The following is a 21,937-nucleotide window of genomic DNA, read 5'->3' as shown; positions in this document are numbered from 1 at the left end:
GTCCCTCCCCCTGTCTCTAATTGGTGGTTTTTCCACCAGGAGTGGTGCATTTCTTCAGACAGCAATAGGACCACTTGGAAGAGAAGGAGGAGATTGATCTTTTCACAGATTATCTGTCTCATGTTATGCTGTCACAACATGGTGGCAGTTTTAACACATGCAAACTTTAAGGCAAAGAGCCACTTGTGGTTTGCACAAAACCACAACTTGTACAAACATTTGGTTAGTAGGTTACAACTTCCTTAAAACATCCAGTTACCTCCCCTTGTGTGCCTTAAAGGAGCAAACATTATGTGGCTCCTTGACCAAACTCACAGTGTGTAACTTTCATCTTTGTGGCATTCGTATTTACCCTAAACTCATTTGGAAGCATAAGCAGAATCCTCTTTAACGTCTCCTTCTCTCCGGCTCCACCTGTAAACTTCATAAATCACTGATATATACACGTCCCTTTCTAGCCAAAGCGAAAAATGTAAGCACATAAAAGTGCATTACACAATGACACTAAAACAGGATAAAAGGTTAACAGCTTCCATCTGTGGCTTGTTATCACTCCAGCAGCTCATCACTTCACTGCTGAAGTCACACCATCGTCTAACATCTCACGAGCCACATTTCAACTCCTGCTGTCTTTTCTTCTGCATCTCTCTTCCTTCATTATTCCCCTTTCCTCGTCTCCATCACGCTCACGTTCGTCCTTAATTCCCCAACTCATTATTTCTTGTCTCTTGAAGTTGCCTTTAAATGCCATATCTTGTAGTTTCATCTCTCCTGCCTGTCTAGATGTCGTCCCTACTTTCTGCCCTTTGCAACCTGATCTCTTTTCCTCCTTTGTGCCATTTTTTTCCCCTTCAACCATCTTTTGCCTGCAGACCATATATAGCTGCAAAGTTCTGACAGCATCCAAGGTGAAACATCTGTCTTCAATGTGTATCGTTTCCCCGCAGGCAGCGGGCCAACGCTGCATCCACAAACAGCAGACGTGCCAAACCGAAGCGACAGGCGAAGCAGCATCTGGTTTCACTGTGTCCAACCTAAGCTTTTGCATCGCCCCGTTGTGAGATCTGCGGAGATGTTTATGCAGTAATTTATGCAGCGTTCTGCTTAGTCAGCCTGCCCTGGTGAGACGCCTGTCAGAACTGGCGGAGGGACATGTGGACGTCTTATTCACTTGTGCGGTTTGCGGTTTTTCTTTGATGTGGGAGCTTACATGATTTCACCATTACGCAAAGAACAATGAAATGTAATCAAACTTCTGAATGAGGATTAGAAGAAATGAGTTGTGATGAAAATGACACCAGCAAACATTTGAGTTTTCCCTTCCAATGAGTTGGAAATGTTTTCTCTGGAAACTCTTATCCGCAGCTGATTTTTTTCCATCCTTCCTCTGTTTGTATAAACTTTTTTGCTCTGTGTAGGTGTCCCAGCGCTGTTATAAATGATTTGACAGTCCAAAAACATGCAGCTTAGCATCTCTGCTGACACTAGATGGCAAACAGAGCCGGTTGTTTTGTATCCTGGACTCCTGTATTTTGTGTGACAAACAAATGCAGCTATTGTTAGTAATATTGGAAACTGATTAAACGTCTTCCCAGCAAATGTCTAGAAGTTTTCCAAAGCTTTCCCATATACAGGAAAGCTGCACCAGTTTCAGAATGAGAAATTTAAAAATGCCAACGATCAAACAATACCCCTGGCTTTTGAATTAGCTTTTATTATGACAATAAATAAACTGTTACAAACATTACACTGACATCTGGTAAATTACTGTATGCGTTGTGTCATTGTTGGTCGTGCTTGGGGTTTTAGCTTCTTGTTTTGATCTCGTGTGATTTATTCTGAGTTTGGAAACTTGGCTCCAGATTTCTCAATCTCCACTTTGACTCTAGATCCTCGTTTTCCCCACGTTCTGCATTCCCAATCTATTCAGCGTCATCCACTCTGTTTTCTTTTATCTCATCTTTCAGTACATACTGCATGTAATTTGGATTTCATTGTCATATTTTTGAGTTTCCTTATTTATTTATTTTTTTATTTTTGTACCATCGAAGATACAGCATCTTTCCATGCTCATGCAAATGGGTCCAAAACTATCTATTTAAGCTGTGACACTTTAATGAATGCTAAAATAACCCACTGCAAATAGGTATTTATGAGTTCATTTTATAGGTTGTGTCTAATTTGATTTAAACGCAATTAAAGTAATTGTCTTTAAAAACGTCTTAATGTTCAAGGAGGAAAAAGAAAACAGTCCAAGAAATATTTACTTGTTCTAAAAGCAAAAAGGTAACCCAAAACTCTAAATCGTGCGCTGAAATCTCCAAAGTACAAATTGTTCAGAGGCACAGAGTAAGCTGTATTAAACCTCAGACAGGTTTACACCCATGCATATCTACACCTGCGTGATTGCTATCGGTGTTATCGTTGGCTTAGAAAGAGAAGGAGAGGGGGACACATCTGAAGCCTATTAGACCCCCTGTATTTCAAAATGTATGCCAGACCCAAGCCCCGCATGAATAAATAGGACCCTAGTTCAGACACATCTTTCCACATCAGAGCTGACAAAACTGGCTGTTTCTCTAAATATTACTCCTCTACGTTTAATTGTCTTGAGCTCTGACACGCAAACACACCGACGAGGTTTCATTAGACTCATTACACCGCTGACTGACTTCCCAGGGTATCATTAGATCTCGGTTGTATATTATTGCAGAGTGTCAAATATTTCTGGAATCTGCTGTGTGGACTAAAAACACTGCACACCCTTCCACTCCTTTTCATCCTTCTCTCCCAGGTTTTGTGTTACCTTCCATCCAATACTTGCCCTGCTTGCATTATGGTGTTTTTCGCAGAAGAACAAAGTAAAGCATGCAATATTTTTTTGCAGGTTCTAGTGTCCCTAAATATACATGTGCTGTGCATTCTAGATAAACAAAAACAGACGTCTTGATTAAGCTCCTCCTGCATCGTTTTCTTGCCATGTTACCAACAAGGTTAGTCTCTCTTGAAAATAAATAATTTCTATACAACTCTAAATGAGATGAAATTAAGCATTTTTCATAAAAATAAAAAAATTAGGTCCCATCACATTGATAAAATGTGTGTCATTTATGCTGCACCCTGTTTTGTGTGATGAAGGGCGTAAAAATGTACAGTCAGCCACTGCATAAAATATGTTACTGAACTAATGTTGGAGTTATTGTTATGTTGAAATAATAAAAAAATATTAAAGTTTCAAATATAACTTAATATCTCAGCTGGTTGTGGCTTCAAATAGTTTATAGTTTTTATTTTAGATTGCAGCTTCAGACCTACATCATTATTTTTGAGCTGAAGTTGTTTCCAGAGAAAATACTACTGTATTCAATGAGTGCCAGAAGAACCCTGGACTGATAACACATTCTTTAAAACACAATTTTGAGATTTGAAGACTTTATTTGTAAAAACTAAAGACTAGAGATCGTTCGCTTTGTTTAGCTCACAAAACCCACAACTTGCCTTGTGAAAATATATAAAATCATACCTCCAAACAACCAAAGTCAATCGATCTTCTTATGTGGTCGTTTATTAAGGTCGGCTAGTCTTGTTCTTCATTCAACCCAGAAAGTAGCCATTAAAAGAGATCTTAAGTCTACAACTGCTGACAAAATTTTGCCTAAACAATTACATCAAATTTCAACCAACATCTTCCATCTTTGATACACGCTTTTAGATGAGCAAATTTGTAACTTTTTAACCACATTTTTACCTTGTTTGGATGGAAGTCTTCACTGTATCAGTAAAGACTGAATCAATACAGTCTTTACTGAATCGATACAGATCGATTGATCGTCTGTATCGATTCAGTGAACTCTGAATCGATACAGACGATTCAGTAAGTGCGTCTGTTCTGGAGTAATGCTAACATTGCAAAATATGGTGAATATGGTGATGAGCATATTTTTCTCTGACATTTTACTCCTTAAAGCGCATTGTCTTTTTTTTTTTTTTAATGATGTCAGATGTCATTGTTAAGACTTGTGCAGTTGGCATGAACAGCTGTAAAACTCCAGCAAACAATTAGTCATTAAGGTTTCAGGGAATCGCACTGGCAAGAAAATAGCAGCACATATAACTGATGACAGATTTAATTAGGACATACCATGCCAAGTTGTTCCTGCTCCTTGCTGGAGATGTCACATCTCATTACTCATCTTAACCAGACACATGAGATCACTTAACAACAACAGCAACAAAAAGTGAGAACCGTAACCACAAATAAAGAGAAGAGTTGAGGTTCTTGTCTTTTTCTGACTTTTAATGTTGTAATCACCTGCTATGTTTATTACTCCCTCCGTCTATCTTTTTCTATCAGAAATCCTATATTTCGTTCCCCTTCTCTCACACACAAAAGAAGTGCTAACGAATCTCTCTCTCCTCTAAAGATGCTTCCTGTTATTTGATCTTCTCTCTCTCTCAGGCGAATTGACACACAACGTAGGATGTTGCCTCATCCTCCTCTATAGAGTCAACCCCACCATCCCACACAGATGTACCATTCTCTCTTCCCTGATTTCATCATCATCATCATAATCAATCTCCCTTTCTCTCTCTCCTCTCTGGATTTGGTTCTACCCATCCCTCTCCTTAACCCAATCTAATCCATTTTCCTGCTCTTTATACCTCCTGCCATTATTCAACCGCTCTTTTCCCTCCTCTCCTTCAGAACGATTTAAACTCCAGTCATCGTAACCTCATCCCCACTCTATCACTTTCTTTGAACACCAGCCATTTTTTCCCCATGTCCTTGTTCTCAATTTCCCTCTGAAATGTACCTCCTAACCTCTGCATCACTCTCTTCATAATCCATTCTTAAAAACGACCAATCCTCCATTGTTTCCTGATCTTCTTGGACTTCAGTCTTCTAATTAACAACTTTACTCACATCCTTCACTGCTGTCGAGCTTGATCTGAAGCCTTTATTCTGTCAGTGAAATCTGCTTTCATGTGCTCAGCCAAATCACCAACGGCCTCACACACACACACACACACACACTTTAACTCAAAGCAGCTCAAAGCAGATGCACTCTCACTTCTTAGGTTTGGCTAACTCTTCACTATAAAAGTTGAAACACACTTTTAATTGCAACCAAATCTGAAATCTGGTGTGAGCTTTTATTTCAATTTATTATGATCATACATCAATTTAATTTCCTGGCCAGCAACATATTCCTTATTATTGACCTCCATTTTGTTTGCTCACTTGTTTCTCTGTGTTTTCTGTGGTGGACTTGCAACCAGTCCAACCGACATTTGACTGTGGTTTTATTTCTGGCCATTATTCAAGGCACTAGAAAGTTTTGTTGTTGTTGTTGTTTATAGTGGGTTCAACTGTTGCCAAGAAGGCATTAAATGCATTCTTCAGAGATTAGCTTAAATTAAAGGCTTGAAAAAGGAACAGTCTGTGTGCAGTCTATATCATGTGTTTTACTTACTGAAATAAATTAACATAATGAGTGTTGTATTCTAATAATTGAAAATGTCTATGTACTAGACATAGACTTGCTCTTTCACATTAAACACCAGAAAAATCCTCAACAGAAAGGAGTGTCTAGAAAATTAAAGTTTTGAAATTTAAAGTTTCCTCACTTTGTGCTTTATATAATTCATTGTGTAATTGAAAAAGTGGTAGACCATAGTAATCATGGTACAGTATAGTCCATGGTCAGATGGCCTTTTCAGATGCGTCTGCAGAACCAATTGATTGCTAAATAAAAGAGTGTTTTTGTTTCCGCGTTTGTAACGTTCTCCATCAACCAGGTTTCCCACCATCATTATTCTGTTTTCCATCACTTCACATTGGCTCCGAGCCAAAATGCTAAATGGCTACATAGGACTATAAAACGACAGGAGACAGAAAGTCCCACTTTGTTTTGGTTTATCTGTCCGACCTTTAGTTTTTGATAATACCATATGTCACGGATAAATTAATGCTACAATTATTATGGTTAAAAAAATCCCTTATTTTTACCAATATTAAAATAGTTGTATAACGCAATTCTGTTTGGAAACAGATTGCACTTGTTGCATTTAAAAATAAAAACATTTGAGTGTTCATATTGTAGTCATTAAATTTAATGGTCATATTTTATTGTCAATTAAATTGTTTTTCTACACATTTTAACCTGAAATTAAAACACAAATTTGGGTAATTTCACATTTCTACGCTACATTGGCACAACTCTTTGATATGGCTTCTGTCAGTTTGCTGAAATTTTGTGGGGAAGCTAGGGATGATCCAGCCAACAGATTTATTTCAGTCTGGGGACCATATGGGCTCTCCGTGAGTCACTACAGAATTACACTTTGGTTTGAAAGTCTTCCAGGTTTCTAGTTTGCACATGTCAGATTCAAAAGAGAACATCGTTTTATTTTATAAACTGTGATTTGGGTAAATTGCCTAATTTCCCTCCATTCTGAGATTTGATTTTCATGTCTGACACAAGTCTTTACTTAAACTGTGGGCCGATTTGTTATGTCAGTGATTATTGAAAAAGAGTGAAAAAAGTTCTGGTGGTTGTAGATGGGCTGGGCTATGTTGTTTTTTTTTAAACTTTGCCTAAGAAAAGTTGTTTCCCTTTTGACATCACCAATTTTCCTGCCAATTAATTTGGATTGTTCTTCAAGGCACTTAATTATATTCCAAGAATATGTTGACAGTAAATATTCTGACTTTTTTGACAGATATTTGAAAGCAGACACTGGAAAACATGCAGTAAAAAGAATAAATTCAAATAAACAGCAAATGTCACTTTTGTTGTAGGTGGCAGACACATTTGGTAAACCAAATCAGCATTGACTTTGCAAACAGTTATATTATTTTAAATGTCTGACCCTTTCCTGTTTTGAATGTTTAAGATATTTTAATTTTTGCACAACACTATTGAATATCTATTTTTTTAGTTGCTTAAAGACATGATGCAATGAGAAAGTAATGCTCCCAAAATGCTTTAACCATTTATCAAAGCAGCTTGATCACCTGCCATGCCGGATGCCGCAGATTCTTTTGGAAATATAGATAAATGTGTCCATATGGGTACCACGGCTCTCATATGGCATGCTGCTGCACATGTGCACCCTGCAACAGAACTAACGCAACTGTGACTCAAACTTCACAAATGTTGCACAGCAAGAAGGTCATGCTGCCTTGTTAAAGTGATACTTAAGGAATCCCTTATTGTTTGAATAGCTCACTAATAATTATCTATAGCACTTGGATAGATATAGAGCATTAAAAAATAATTCTACATAGTTGATTGGGTAGTATGAAAAATTAAAGCAAAACGGTGATGTTATGGAAAAGCGATGCATTCAGTCAAGATGCAGAGGAACACTGTGAAGTCCAACCCATTGGTCTCAGCACTCTGCTAACTAGGAGTGCATAAAAATCACAGGCTTCAAAGACGTCAGAAGACTTGATTTTCCCCAGAGTCACATTCATTTCCTCATATTAGCAGAGATTTTTCAATGACAGAATTCAGGCCAACAGTGTAAGAGCCATTTTAACGCCCAGTTTTAGAAAACTGGGTTCCAAAACTCAACATTTGGCAGACTACATAAAAAAAGAACATGGAAAAGAACAAAAGATGATGGGTTATACTTAGAGGAGAGAATTTCTGTAATCTAGAAATTCAGAAAGGGTATTTTATTTATTCCTGCTTCACCAAGACAACGGGGCTTTTTTTAATGGTTCCACTGCACTGACTCTCTCTGCTGGAGCCGTAAAATAAACTACACAATCTCTACAGACAAGTTAAAATGGCAGCGCAGTGTTGCTTACTGGTAGTGACTTGGTGACTTTGGAACAAAGTTTTTTATTATTATTATTATTTTTATTTTTTATTTTTTCTTTCAAAATCACCTAGATGTGTTTGAGGTATCTATGCCAACCTCGGTTGGCTTTTACAGACAAATTAACTTATATTCTTGTCTACTAAATGCAGTTCAGGTTTTCTCATAGCAATTCACTAATTTCCTCCTTTTTTTCAGCTATGTATACATTTCATATCTGTATTTCAACGCTCTGAAACAAATCCACAGTAAGGGTCAACATGAAGGGTCTTAGCAGCATGATGTACATGCAGAAACTGAAGAACCTTTTAAAAACTCCTAAAACCTCCAACATTTGAAGACAGACAGATAGTTATCAGGGAGCTTTTGAGAGCAGCCGAGAGTGAAGCTGGTGTGTTTCTTTAACTTTACGGGTGGGGTAGAGTTTAGGGAGATTAGATAAATACTTTTTTTAAGTTTTGAACCCTCCTCGCTCAAGGTCTACTACTGTGATGTGTAAGGTTCGTGTTAAATTCACCACCATGCTGAGGACATCTAGGTTGTTGTTGGCTACATTTGCAGCCGAACTATGCGCACCCTTTTTTTTCTTTTAAATAGGAATTGAATCACAGTGGACAGCCATACATATTTCCCAATGAAAAGAGATGGAAGGAATAGTGGGACTAAATGTGCACACACACACACACACACACACACACACACGCATGCACGTTTCACACAGTGTTTTGCGTTTGCTTGGGGTCCTTAGTAATCTGCATGACAGATGGTCAATGCCACATTGTTGGGACTTGAACTCTCAACCTTTGCCTGTCAAAGGGACCAGTGTTCCTCAGCATTCAGGTTGGCTCTTCTTCCCTCCGTTACTGTCATTCCTGCACTACTCTTTCAATCTCCTGTATTTTCCCTCCTTTTTATTAAACCTCCTCTGCAGCTCGCTATTCATTCAGTCTTCTGCGTTCTGACGTAAATAGTGTAAAGTGCTTCATTTTTGCACCTCTCTCAAATATTTGTTTTAGACGTTATACAGTGTTGTTTTAAATGTAAAACAGAAATAAATGTTCTTCCAGACTCAGAACCAGTCTCATCTAATATCTCTAATATCAGCTTTTATCTGCCTTTATTACTCGCTGGGCAGAAAAATAAACCATAACGCAGTATAATTTTGATGAACTGACAAAGTTAATGAAGGTATTTATGCTGTATCCAGCATCAAGAAAACAGCCTGTTTTTTTTTTTTTTAATAACAGAGAATAATGAAATACCTGGAACCTGATGAGCAGGAACTTTCCATGGTTAAGGACAGAGATTTCAGAAGTTCAGACGGTCAACATACACAAGGAAAGTTATTCAAAACCGGCCAAACTGAAATCAACCAGTACATCTCTACGTTTAGAAAATTAAACAATTACACAGTCTAAAAGGCTGTTTAAATCCAAGGCTGATTAAGTTTCATGGTCATAGTTCATTACAAGTGCTGCAATGAATAAATGCTGCATTGTCTGTGTTTTGGCATTGCAGTGTTTCACATAAAGTTTGTTTAAGATTCATTTTCTGAAAATTTCTCCCAACATGAAATAAACCAACACATGGCATCTAAAATTAATCTTTTTGGTTATGGAAGAAAAACAACTTGGAACAGCTGACTAGGATTTTCAGGTAAGTTAAGGTTTCCTTTGCCAAGTTAAATGGCCTTCATTTAATTTTCTTTATAAGCAAAAAGACGTTGCCAGCAGAGATGTTTATTCTTTATCAGCGTTGTAATTAAGTCCCAACATAATACAGAAAAAGGAAAGACAATCTGTTTCTGAGGATTCTGTAGTTCTTTTTATGCAGATTACCTTGTTATGCTTTATTATTGTGAGTTCCCACCTTTTCTTCTCAGCTCCAGATTCAATACTTAAGCTCTTTTTCAGCTCCCTTCCCATCTGTCACCTCTGATCTGACTGTGTTTGTCCTCAGCTCTCTCTCTCACATTCGGTGTCGATGTTGTTGTCTTCAGTCGCCAGGCCGCCATCTGAGAGCCGTTACAGGAGAAATACTGCTGACACGCCACACAACTGACACTCAGATGTCTACATCAGATGCCGAAACCCTGAGTGACTGCAACAGTGTCACGGAAACTTTAAACAAACACATTCAGCAGCTCAGCAGACACAGATGTCAGTCTGCAACGTCTTAAATAAAAAGGCTCAGGAACACAATTAGTGAGGCTCATCAGCAACAGCAGCACACAGACCAGTGCTTGGCTGATTCAGAAGCATTAAGCCAGCAAACCTAAATTCCCTGACAAGTTATATTCTGCTTTCTCTATACGTTTAACACTCTTTTCTTCACCACACAAATTATCTCATCTCACCACACCGACAGGTACATATTGCATATTACTGTCCTCAGCAGATCCACAGACCAGATGAGTGAAACATCTCAAAAAACCTGCATGACTCTGTAATAGGAAGCTATTAATGGTGTGTTTACAGCTTTTAATATAAATGGCCAGCACTAATAACTTGAGCGCTTTGCGGTCAGCCATGTCTCAGCTATTACCGTCTTAATTCAGCACAGGTATTATGTTGTACTTACTGAGTATATAAATCACTCTTACTTTTGTGTAACTTACAAAAATAAGCACATATTTTGTATCTTTCTGGTCAACCCTTTGAATCTGTTCAAACAGTGGGTTTGTTGTGATGTACCATGTTAAAGGTACACAGTGTGTGTTTGCAACACCAAATTAGCAATTTGGGCTAATTTGCACAAGAAATTACAGAATGTCTGGGAAAATGTGTAAAATAAACTTAATTCAAAGCTGTAGGTGTGTCCTAGTCTCTGTCAGTTTCCTGGTGTACGGAAATCAAAACAGATTTATTTTACTTTCAAGGCATGTTTTCTTGCCTTTCTGATTTCGAGGACTATTCCACAACAGACTCGTAGCATTACTCTAAAGTGACATTGTAAATTTAGCATGCAGTATAACATTTCTAGTTTCATTTAATTTGATACAAATAATATTTAAATTTTTAACTGGAGATAACACAAATGCAAATATATATATATATATATATATATATATATATATATATATATATTTACTGTGCATGCTTTCAATGCCTGCCAACCTTTAAACAAGCTCTCATTTTGCCTTTACTATCGCTCAGATGCTCAACCTGATCATTATTTATTAAGGTAACTTTCTGTTTGCCTAATACTGGCCTGATGTTTGGTTTGCCACCTGCTGTGAAAAGCAGGAATTGCATCATCATTACAGTAATGTTTAAAAATGATTTCTTGGTTAATGTCAAGTTGTCATAACAAAAACATTTTGAATAATGTCAACTTTGTATTAAAAGTGTCATAATTTACCGAATGACGCTTTATGACAACAGTCATAAATATTCATGAAGGCTTATTCATGTTCATGACAGGTGTTATGTCATGTTTATGACGGTGTGATGTCAGTCTTATTCACCCCCTTCAAATAAAGTGTTACCACTTATTTTTCAAAGTAGGGCACTGGGCTTTAAAACAATAACTATACCACACAGCAGGTTTCTTTATAATTCTGTTTTCTTTTTATGTATTTAGATTTTTACTCATTTATTGTCTAATTTAGGTTTTTATACTCTTGATCATGATTCGGGCCCCCTAATGTTTTATTTCAAGCAATCAGGTAAAGTTCAAGTGGACGTAGAGTCTTTCCTCCCAAAATTTCTTACAGCTGAGATGTCAAAAAAACAAAACAAAAAAAAAAAAACGACTGAACCAAGCCAGTTGGCCCCTGGGTTTGGCTGTCGACTCTCCCAGCTTTTTCTCACTATCCTTCTTTTTTTTTTAGTTCTTTGATATCAAGTCTGAGATCGTATGTAAGAGGTTTGGAAGCACAAGTCAACTGAACTTGAGAATTGCAGTCAGACAGACACTGCAATGAGTGATTGCAGAGAATGAGTTGTTACATTATTCACGGCGTAAAAGAGATGGATGAAGACGGATGGCGAACGGACAAAAAAAGAGCTGGAAGATGACGGGACAAGAGACGCCCTGCATTCCAGCAGGTCTGGAGTCTCCGTCTGACTCCTGGTGACGGCTTTCCCAGCCCCGCTGCCGGACAACTCACGCCCAGCGGTAACGGCGTTCGAGCAAGGCCGACTGAGAAAGCACACTCATTAATTCAAAGGGTGCAAAAACAAACAGACCCCTTCCTTTAGAAAACCAGCGCAGTTGGATTAAAACAGGACACTGATGTGAGTCTTTGAGTTTTCAAGTACGCCCCCTTTCCTCCACCCCCCCACCCGCCTTCAGTGAGACAAAGTGAATATTGTATTGGACAGAATGTGTGTGTTTAAGACCGTGTGTGAGCTAAAAAAAAGTAGACACAGACACTGTTTGAATGAACAAAAAGAGGAAAAAAATAGAAGTGAAACTGAAAGATGCATTATTACAATAAGATGATCAAATATCTCATGAAATGCATAGAGAGGCCCGGTTAGGTGCATGAGATATAAAATCTATGTATTTATATTGAAATTGTGTGTTAAAAGATATTTACCATCTTTATGGGAAGACAGAAAAAAATGTAATGTAAACAGACCTGCAAACTAACATTTTTTTAAATCAGAAAAGTCAGCTTTACTAAAACTGAAGGTGTCAGAAGTGTAGTTAATCACAACAAAGGAGAGACACAAAGCACACGCACTCATACGGTTAAGTGGGGAAAACACTCGTCTTCCTGTTTCAACTTCAACCCACTAATTGATTGAAATGAGATAATGATACCTTTTCCTTCCACTAAATTACTTCCACATCCTCCTGGCAGCCCAAACACCCCGAGTGCTTAAAACTGAGTGCGAGGCAACGGGTTGAACACACAGTCAAACATATGCAAAACAAAGGTTTGAAAACAAGAAAAAGGCATTCATAAAACAGACGAGGAATACTGGAAGACAGGAGGAGATTTATGCATAAAGGCTACAAAAGAAGAAGAGAGCTATCGCTAGAGGGAATAATGCATGGGAGGGCAAAGTGAGAGGTCAAAGTAAAGGTCAATGAGACAGGAAGCAAAGAGCTGTGTGGTCACTAATGAGAATCTTCAACGCAAGAGCTCTTCCCACACTCCTTAAGGGCCAAGTGTCTCTTTCACATGTAAGGATGTTAGAAGTTACACATGAAGTCGTTTAATTCATTAAAAAGCCATGTTAGTGTGAAGGGGATTTGTGTTTGTGAACGCAGTGCCTCAAAGTGCTGGCAAAGAGGTTTGAACTTATTGTGCATTAACTGGACCTGGTTGCTTAAGATAAAAAATCTCACTAGAGCTTCTATTAATAAAAATGTTGTCCATATTTCAGTCCTGAGTAGGCAATCTTTAGTTGGAATTAAAAATAAAAAAAATCACATTTCATTTTTTAAAAATGCAACTATTTTTCATATGTCTGATTTCGGTCAGTCGTAGCTTGTCCGGGTGGGGTAACCACTGGAAGCTGGATGTTAAGTGCCCCAAGATAAACAGCTGGTGGCGCCAGTCAGTAACCACACCACAAAAAGTAGGCGCGATGAGGTTAGATCGTTTAACAAGCGAGCAGCAGTGAAAGCCCAAGCAGTGGAAATTACTTTGATTTGGTGATGAAAATGTCATGTTTATGAATTGCATAAACAGAAATGATTGGTATCTATTTCCAGTGATTGTTACAGTCTGAATGTCAAGAGTTATTAGTGCAGTTATGCATTATACAGTGTTAAAAATGGTTTATTTTACACTGTTACATCTTTTAACTTCAGTCTACAGAACTTCAGACCAGTTCTTCAGTACACTGAAAACGTATAAAACAACTACAAACATGTTGAATGAACCATAACAAATAAGCACTGATAGACTTAATACCAACAAAGGTCATGAACAAAAGCTCATACTCACCCATTCTCCAACTTAGCCTTTGAGGATATCAACATATTTTTTCAAACTCAATTGTATTTCCATATCAAAGATTTCCTCTGATGTCAATTTATACAAATACTGAGTCCAGGATTTTGCAAAGGCCAAAGCAGATAGAATTTACCAAGACACTATTGTAACTTTTAAATGAGCAATTGTTGTTTTATTCGCAAAAATCCAAGTTACCTTCCTATTCTTAATTCTTCTATTCATTCCTTGCCAACCCACAGAGCTGTGTTTATTTGCAGTGTGGGAAGACCAATAAGCTCAGATGGTGGCTTTTCTACTGAAAATTGAACAGGAGGAAATCCTGCGAGATATCTTGGGCCAATGATAATTGCAGAACTGCTTCGGGTGAAACTGGATGAAACAATGAACCAGACTTGGCAACAACAGTCAACAGTACTTACGCACTCTTAAACTGGCTCATTATCTATGAATGAGTCATGAACAACAACTGTGTCAGATTAGAGGGAAGGAAACAATGTAAACTGTCCAAAAACAGACTGCATCTATAGCCAAGACATTAAGAATAAGGCTTATATTATATGGGTCGAACAATGGCTTGAAATCATCTAGGAAAAGTCCAGACTGAGCAATTTTCTGCATTAAAGCAAGATGGCATTTTATAGGCTTTCATAAAAGGTATTAAGGTATTAAAATGTGTTTACTTATTATAAAGATAACCAATATGAAATAGATATTGGTACTATATGGTCAATATGCCTGTATTTCAAGACATCCATTGACCCAACTTTAATCCCCAAGAACATCAGATGTACCAGCTGACATTAAACATAAGCTTCACCTGTCCTGGTGTATGTTTGCATTGTTGCAGTGACTATGTAAAATCACCACATTAAGGTCAATGGAAATCATAAATAATATGCTTCTAGAAATAACCGTTTGTTTATAAGTAAGTTTCAAGGAAAGTGAATACAAACAAACTTTAGTTTGATGGATAAAAACCTCAATGTTGATCTTTTGTTATGAGTCTATAGCGGTCTGCATGTGTACAAGAAAGTGGATAGGACACCAAAACTGGCTGCAGCCAAAGGCCCCCATCCTCCTATATACCGCCCTTGTTAGAATATATTTTAAAAAATGTACTTATTCAGCAACATTTCCAAGCTTCTTCTTTTTAGTTTATTTAGTTGATAAAGTACACTTTTAAAATCGCTTCACCTTTAACAAATGCATGCACGCGTTTATTCGCTGTTGCGCAAACATACTTTCTTCTCATAAATACCAAATAAAATCTAGCCAGAGCAGTTTTACTGCTGAAATTATAACAGTCAGTTTTGCCCGTGAATGAACTGTGAGCATTACGGTCAGTGCTTCTCCTCTCAGAGCACTTTAAATGTCAGTAAAGTTACTTGCTTCCGAATTCCGACGCGGTTGCCGTTCCTAATAAACTCCTTTAATAAGATGGTCGCACCCCGGTGGCTCTCACCGCAGAGAGGTGAAGCTCCGCCAAAAGACCCTCCTCTACCTGCGCTGCAGAGCATGTGCTCCTCCTAACGCACGTAAACCTCCGAAACAGTAGCCAAATGAGCGACCCGGATTAAACGCTTCCAGCTTGAACCACCACAAGGAGAGTAGAAAAAGAAAGAAAGAAATAAAAAAAAAAAACGAAAACAAGAGCAGGACATTTACAGAAAAATATTCCTTGTCTGATGGACAGTTCTACCAATTAGTGTCACCTGCAGGAAAGTGCGCAAACAAGCCACGATAAAGAGCGTCTCTGTAAGAATGGAAAAGCTTTACCTTTATAGGAGAGTCTCAGGCGCGGCACGTTTATTTTGGTCGCGCAGATGCTGGTGACAAGGAGCGCAACCACAACTTTGTTGAAGACGAAAGGTGTAAATCCCATTATTGCTAACAGATGCGCCTCTCCTTCTCACTGAGATTTTCTTAGACTAAACGTCAAAAGTCCGAGGGGAATTTCAGCTTGACCCTTCTTCTCATCAAGGTGTTTGATCTAGAGGGTGCGTTAATTCCCGGAGCGTCCAACCACAGACGCACGCTGTCCTCTGTGTGGAGTGACTGCCGCTCGCCAGATCTGCCGAGCAGATTCACTGACTCTGCTCTGAATGCTTCCGCAGCTCAGTTCCCACAGCAGCCCATCGGCAGCCTCTTCCACGCCTTTTCAGTAGAAAGAGAGAGGAAGAGAGAGAGGGAGAGGGAGCGTGTGTTGAACTCTCGCTCATCCTTTAACACACAGCGCAGTTCCGCCCTGGGGTATTAGTTCATACTAAATAGGCGAAAGGTGACTCACTTTGAAAAAATTATTTAGAAAAACATATTTCACTGATTTTAAAAAAAAGTATGTTTTATTTTTTGGCTCTATCTGATAGTGAATTGACATGAAAGAGGATAATGAGAGAAGGGGAAGATATGCATCAAGGGTCACCAGGCCGGGAATCGAACCTGCGACGGCCGCGTTGAGGACCTAGGACTCCACATGTGGGTTGTGCTTAACCCCTCCACAGTTTACTGATTTAATAGCTTCCCCTCTCATTGATGCCAACTGCAAATTTTGGTTTCACTTTGACATTTTTTTTACTAGTTTCAAGGAAGACATTTGTCTGCTCATAGCAAATTAATTAGCCATCTGATGCTATCTGATAAATGAATGTAGAGCTTTTGTTGTAGCATTAATTACCTTAATTACCTTAAAAATTTGCAGCCATGTTCTAACAAAGAGCTTTAGAGGTAATATTAATTTCATTTTCTTTCTATCACCTTGCCTTGTCTGGTAACCTTGGGTCATCGTCCAGCCTTGTTTGTTTCTTTTCCAGTTATTTTACACTTTTATATAAAAATCTAGACTCCTGAAATGCACTCAAATTATTGGTTGGATATTGTTATTACATGTTCTTAATAGATCTGCCAATGAACATAAAAGGGGGCTTTTTTTGGTAGAATAGAATAAAAATAGAAATACACAATTATAGTCATTGGATGTTCATATGAAACTTCTAGACTTTTACTTTACTTTTCAGTGTGGAGACAAAATTAAATGCCATTGAGTTTACAGCAAAAAATCACAACTTGTCAATTGTTGCATGATGGTGAAGGCTGGGACATGAAGGGTCCAGATGAAGTGAACTAGAGTGATGTGAAGCGAACGGGGCTCATATTATGTGAACGAGGGAAGTCCTACCTTCTGGCTTAGCTCGGGTAATAAACCCATAAATTCATGAAATTCATGAGCTGTGCTTGAACAAAAAAGACAAAAAAACATCCATCTCGACATTTCTCTCTCCTCCAAAACCTCTGCGCAAGTGACCTTCTTTGACCCCTTCCTAGCCATTGTCACCATCCCAGGGGTTTAATTAAGTTGTGCCATACCTTTTAAACACTCCCCCCCTCTCATACACGCATCCCATTCACATGCAAGTCTATAAGTGCACACAGGGGTCACGGCAGAATGAGACCGAGCCATTCAAGGTATCAATGCTGCTGTGGCCCTGCTTCTTCTGGGAGCACTTGTTTGCAGCAGGAAAGAAACTCCCATACGTGGTTTATACGGGCCGAAAGGCCAAGGGTGGGAAACGAGACGGGTGTAACGATTTGCTGGGAACCCTGGGGGCTTCGAGTAACAAAGTGCTCTGCGCTTTTCTGAGTTGTTGGTTGCTGATGTGAGCTGTTATCATTTTTGAGAACTTGCCATGAAATAGCGGACCTCTAGAGCCACAGAAAAGTAAGTTGTAGTTTCGAGGCAGCATCCAGCAGGGCAACAAGATATCGGATGTCTTCTTAAAGGAGACCTTCCAAAACCTCTTGATGTAAATATTTATGTATCACTGAAGAAAATAGCTTCCTCCGGTCAAAAGAGACCACAAGTCTACTTGATAGTGGGTAGTAGTGCTTTACCCACTGAAGTGATCTTTTTCTCCTTGAAGATAAGATTGTATTTCATCTAAACACCGTGCTTGTTGATGGATAAAAGATGTTGTTTCCTGCCAATTTCATCTTTTTTTTTTTTTTTTTGCATCTTTTGTGGAAAGACATGTTTGAAGGATTTTTTTTTTTCCATTTGAAATTCTTTGGTTTTAGGTTGCCAGAAACTCTTAAACACGATCTGTTCTGTCTTCTCTGGTTTCGGCCCATGAAGCGATATAGCTGATACAGAGCAAAACGAGACACAACTGAGAGGAAAGCCACTGTCTTGGAATAATAAACCCATATGCAAGATCGAAGAGGTATCAAGTGATGGAAGTTCATACTTTTCACCTCTGATATTGCGAAAAAAAATGTTTAGAAGAAGTAGACATCATGTGTCTTTATAAAAGAAACACATTTCACTGCAATAGCAGCTTTAAGTCGTTTCAGGTATGTGTCTAGAGAATGAAATGCATGCCCTTTCCTCTCGACAAAGTTCCTCTGATTGGATAAAGATTTTCTATAAACACTTATTTTTTTACTGCTTTCTCAGCTGGTTTCATATCTACATGTTGAGAAAGACATCTTCAGCACTAACGGTTTTGTTTCAAGGCCATAATTTAGCAGATCTGCAGTAGCGTCATGTCGCTTTACGTTTTTTGTCATGATGGATTTTATAATGCTATGTGAAAAGTTCAGAGGATGCTAAAAACAAGCTTTGTTGAAAACCAGATATGATTTTTTTCTCCTACTTGAGAATTGTGCACCACTTTGTGTCAGCTCTTCAATTAAGCTCTAGTAAAAATAAACTGAAGTCTTGTTAAAAGAGTGAAAGTGTATGAATACCTTTGCCAGACACCATCTACTAGAAGCATTTACCGAGGTACTTTTTGGCTGATGCCCTTTCTCTCGTTTCTCAGAAGCTTCTGACCGCACAAAACTTGTCTGTGGGACAAACAGACGTGGGAACCCAGCAGAAGAGGCCACAAATGGGGCAAGTGTTCAAGAGCTGAATAATTGATTGTAAAAGCAGCAGCGTTCGTGCCATCACAGTGAAGTGTTCCCTGCATTTAACAAAGGAACTGCTGACTTTAAACGACCTAAGATGATGGTTGCCTCTCCAACCACAACCAAGCTAGCTGGAGGAACATGAGCAGCCAGGATAATTAAGCAAAGTGAATTTACTTTGCTCTGACTTGCTCTTTACTTTCCTAACCCCGTATCTGACTTCCTCTGTGTCATTTCTAATCACTGACGGCACTCATGTGGTTTTCAAACCTGCGTGGTGCTTTCTCTTAAAAATCCCACAAAGGATCGTCTTGTGTCTCAGGCTCGGCTTCCAAGGCCTTGAACGACGTAATTCATACTGAAAGGTGCGCCAGACTTTTTAGGAAATGCACCGAGTGCCTGAAGGACTTTCTTTGCACCTCTCTAAATTCTTCCAGAATTAAATTATGCTCTCTAAGCTGTCAGTAGTCATGAAACGTGAAACTCTTTACAGCGTTTTGACGCGGTGTCATTCTGAAAGATCCAGCTGAAACATCTGGAGTGGTGATTGGGAATGGCAGCGTAGAGGTTCATGAATTCACAATGTGGGAGGTAGGGCAGAAATAATGAATGGAGAACAAATTTGAGCCACAACGCACCAAGACAGCTGGTTTGTTTGTGCAAGTGCCTCAGGATTCATAAATGTTTAAACATTCTTAGGACAGACAGGAAGAAAGCCGTGTACAGTAATAGAGTTTTCCTGCAGACAAAGCAGAACGAAGCGATTCAGGGAAGGCTTTGTCAGAAGATGAGAAAGGCGGGATACACCCTGGACAGGTGGCCGGTCCATTACAGGGCAGCACAGAGACACAAGGGTCAAATAACAATGCGCACACGCATACGCACACACACACACACACAACACACACACTAATACCTAAGGGCAATTAGAGAGACCAGTTAACCAAGCAGTCCGGTTTTTGGACTGTAGGAGGGAGTAAGTCAGATTTCAACGTTTTCTGTAAATGGTCCCAAGTAAATAAACACAAAATAAAAACAAGATATATTATGAATGTGTTATTTTTGCCCACTGAAGAAGAAACAAAACAGTGGTCGAAGGAACAACTGTTTAAATGTACTGCAGAAATATCCAGCTAGGAAACAAGAGCTGGGGAGTGGGAAAGATTGTATCGCCCGACTTCTCTCTACCTGATGAGAGAAAAGTGACCGCACACAGATAATGGAAACATTGGCTTTTATGTGACGCTAAATGAAAAGAAGCAAAAAATATTTTCATCTTGAAAGGTTTTGTTTAATTTGAATTATGTAAATTAAGAAATAATTTTAAAAACCTGTGCCTAAAAATCAAGATATAAGAGTTTTTCTAAAGACTCCTAATCCAATTAGTCAAATAAGTAGTCATGATTAGTTATCATGAAACAGAAATTGTAAAATTTCTTTTTACTGGTCACAGTACTTGTGTTTTAATTATCATCACCCAGTTAATACTGCTTCCTCTTTAACAGTCTGTGCAGCTTCATATGTTATATATTAGCAACAAGGTTTTACTGACTTCTACAGCTTATTCAGTGTATGGAAAGTTAGTTAAATGTCAACAAAGATTCACTGTGGTTAAAGTGGATTAATCTAAAAATTGCTAAATCAAGTTTAAAAAAAAGGCGATTTGCTGATGTCTTGAAAATATTGACCTTGTTTGCTGTGATTCTTCTCAGAAAGAGAGAAGTAAAGCAACAGCTCGCCTCATTCTGCAGCGCCATGAGACCGTGCCAACCTATTTAAAAAAAAAGGGTATTATTTGATTTTATCAAGGAAACTTTGACAAAGAACAAAAACACACATCAATGGATGAATCAGTGCAGTGAGCCAGGGGAGCTGGAAGCTGTCCCAGGCTGGCATTTGGCAAGAGCCGGGATACACCCAGAAAGGTTACAATCTGATATGCCGAGGCCCATTAGACCCCCACACGCACAACCGTAAATGAACCGCACACAAATGTTCCAGCCAGTTAGCATGATTATACCAGCAACATTCTTTCTCTGCTGCAACAAATTTCAGCCATGTCCGAAAGCTGCTGGACACAAATTGCCGAAGGAAAAACAAATTCTCCAGCGGTAACACAACATTTTTTTTATTGAACTTGCGGTTTCAGTTAGTTATTTTGGCACTGAAATATTAAAACGCATTCTTTACCACAGACATAAAGGTGCAGATTGCGTTTTTTATTATTATTATTTTAATGCACAAGGAAATAAGTAAAGAAAATAAATGGCACAAGACCAATTTTGCAGTCATGTCTTGAGTCTGCAGTGGCTGTGTGCTTTTCTTTTTCTTCTCTGCTGTCTCGTTTCCTCCCTCCCTCTCCTTGCTGCTGACATGTACCAAAGGCGAGGATATTCCTGCTGGGCTGCTCTGCCACCTGTAAACCATCCTCTAATCAAGCCACTGTAGGAAAACCATCAGGGTTTCCATTCAGTGCCAGATTGTTCCTGTTAGTTGAGGCAGTCCAACTGGGATAGCTGCTCTGCTCTTAGTGAGAATCTAAAAGTTACTGACCTTTTTTTTTTTTTTTTCTTATGCCCATGGATGTGGTGTGTAGGGGGATGTAATCCTCAAAATTTTGAGAACAACATTTTTGAACCACTTGTGTTTTGTAAAATAGTACTTTTACATTGAGTGCTTTTTCCCCCCCCTCAATGTTCAAGTCTTGGCTCATGAACTGTGTTTCCATTACAAATGTGTGTAAAGCTCTGCAAATATTCCACTAATGTAGAAAAAACTCAATTTCACAATTGCTGTGTTTTCATTAAATAAGGAATGTGATTTAAATCACATGTGAATAAGTTTGTCCACACAATAAGTGATAAAAAAAACACACAAAAAAAACGCTGCAGCATCATCCTCTTTCCACATCTTGTCATCTTAAACCTTCCCTAGTAACATCGGACAGTTACTGTCTCATTTAGATTTAGTTCTGGACTTTCACTGGACCTTTCTAAAACATTAGACTTAATCACACTTTGAGTAGAACCACCCATCGACATCTAGGCAAGGCATTTTGCAAGTAGACATAAAAAAACCCCCCTCAATTTTAGAGCAGCTTCTTCACATGCCTGCTGTGTCCTCAATGTGACTTTTCTATGGCTTTTCTTTCAGCAATTGCTTTCTTCTTACCAGTCATCCATGAAGGCCAGATTTCTGGAAACCACAACAGAGCTGTCGTACTGAAAGATCCTCACAGCTGTGGGACCAGCAATTGAACTGCATCATAGTGTGTAGCCACAATGGATT

The 21,937-nt window shown here is 38.6% G+C and overlaps 1 protein-coding gene across 1 annotated transcript in view; it reads right to left on the bottom strand.

Moving 5' to 3' along the window:
- sema3bl (sema domain, immunoglobulin domain (Ig), short basic domain, secreted, (semaphorin) 3bl) overlaps positions 1-15,887 on the bottom strand; it is a 65,451-nt gene extending 49,564 nt beyond the window's left edge. Inside the window, exon 1 of the mRNA XM_015014966.1 lies at positions 15,521-15,887. Within this exon, the coding sequence (XP_014870452.1) occupies positions 15,521-15,626 (106 nt within the window). The 5' untranslated portion in view covers positions 15,627-15,887. The remainder of the gene's footprint in view (positions 1-15,520) is intronic.
- Between the last annotated feature and the right edge of the window lie 6,050 nt (positions 15,888-21,937).

This window comes from Poecilia latipinna, unplaced genomic scaffold (genome assembly GCF_001443285.1).
Source record: "Poecilia latipinna isolate Pla-1442-1.1 unplaced genomic scaffold, P_latipinna-1.0 Scaffold1868, whole genome shotgun sequence".
NCBI classification, from domain to species: domain Eukaryota; kingdom Metazoa; phylum Chordata; class Actinopteri; order Cyprinodontiformes; family Poeciliidae; genus Poecilia; species Poecilia latipinna.
Note: the sequence above shows the minus strand (reverse complement) of the source record. Positions and strands in the feature narration are given on the sequence as shown.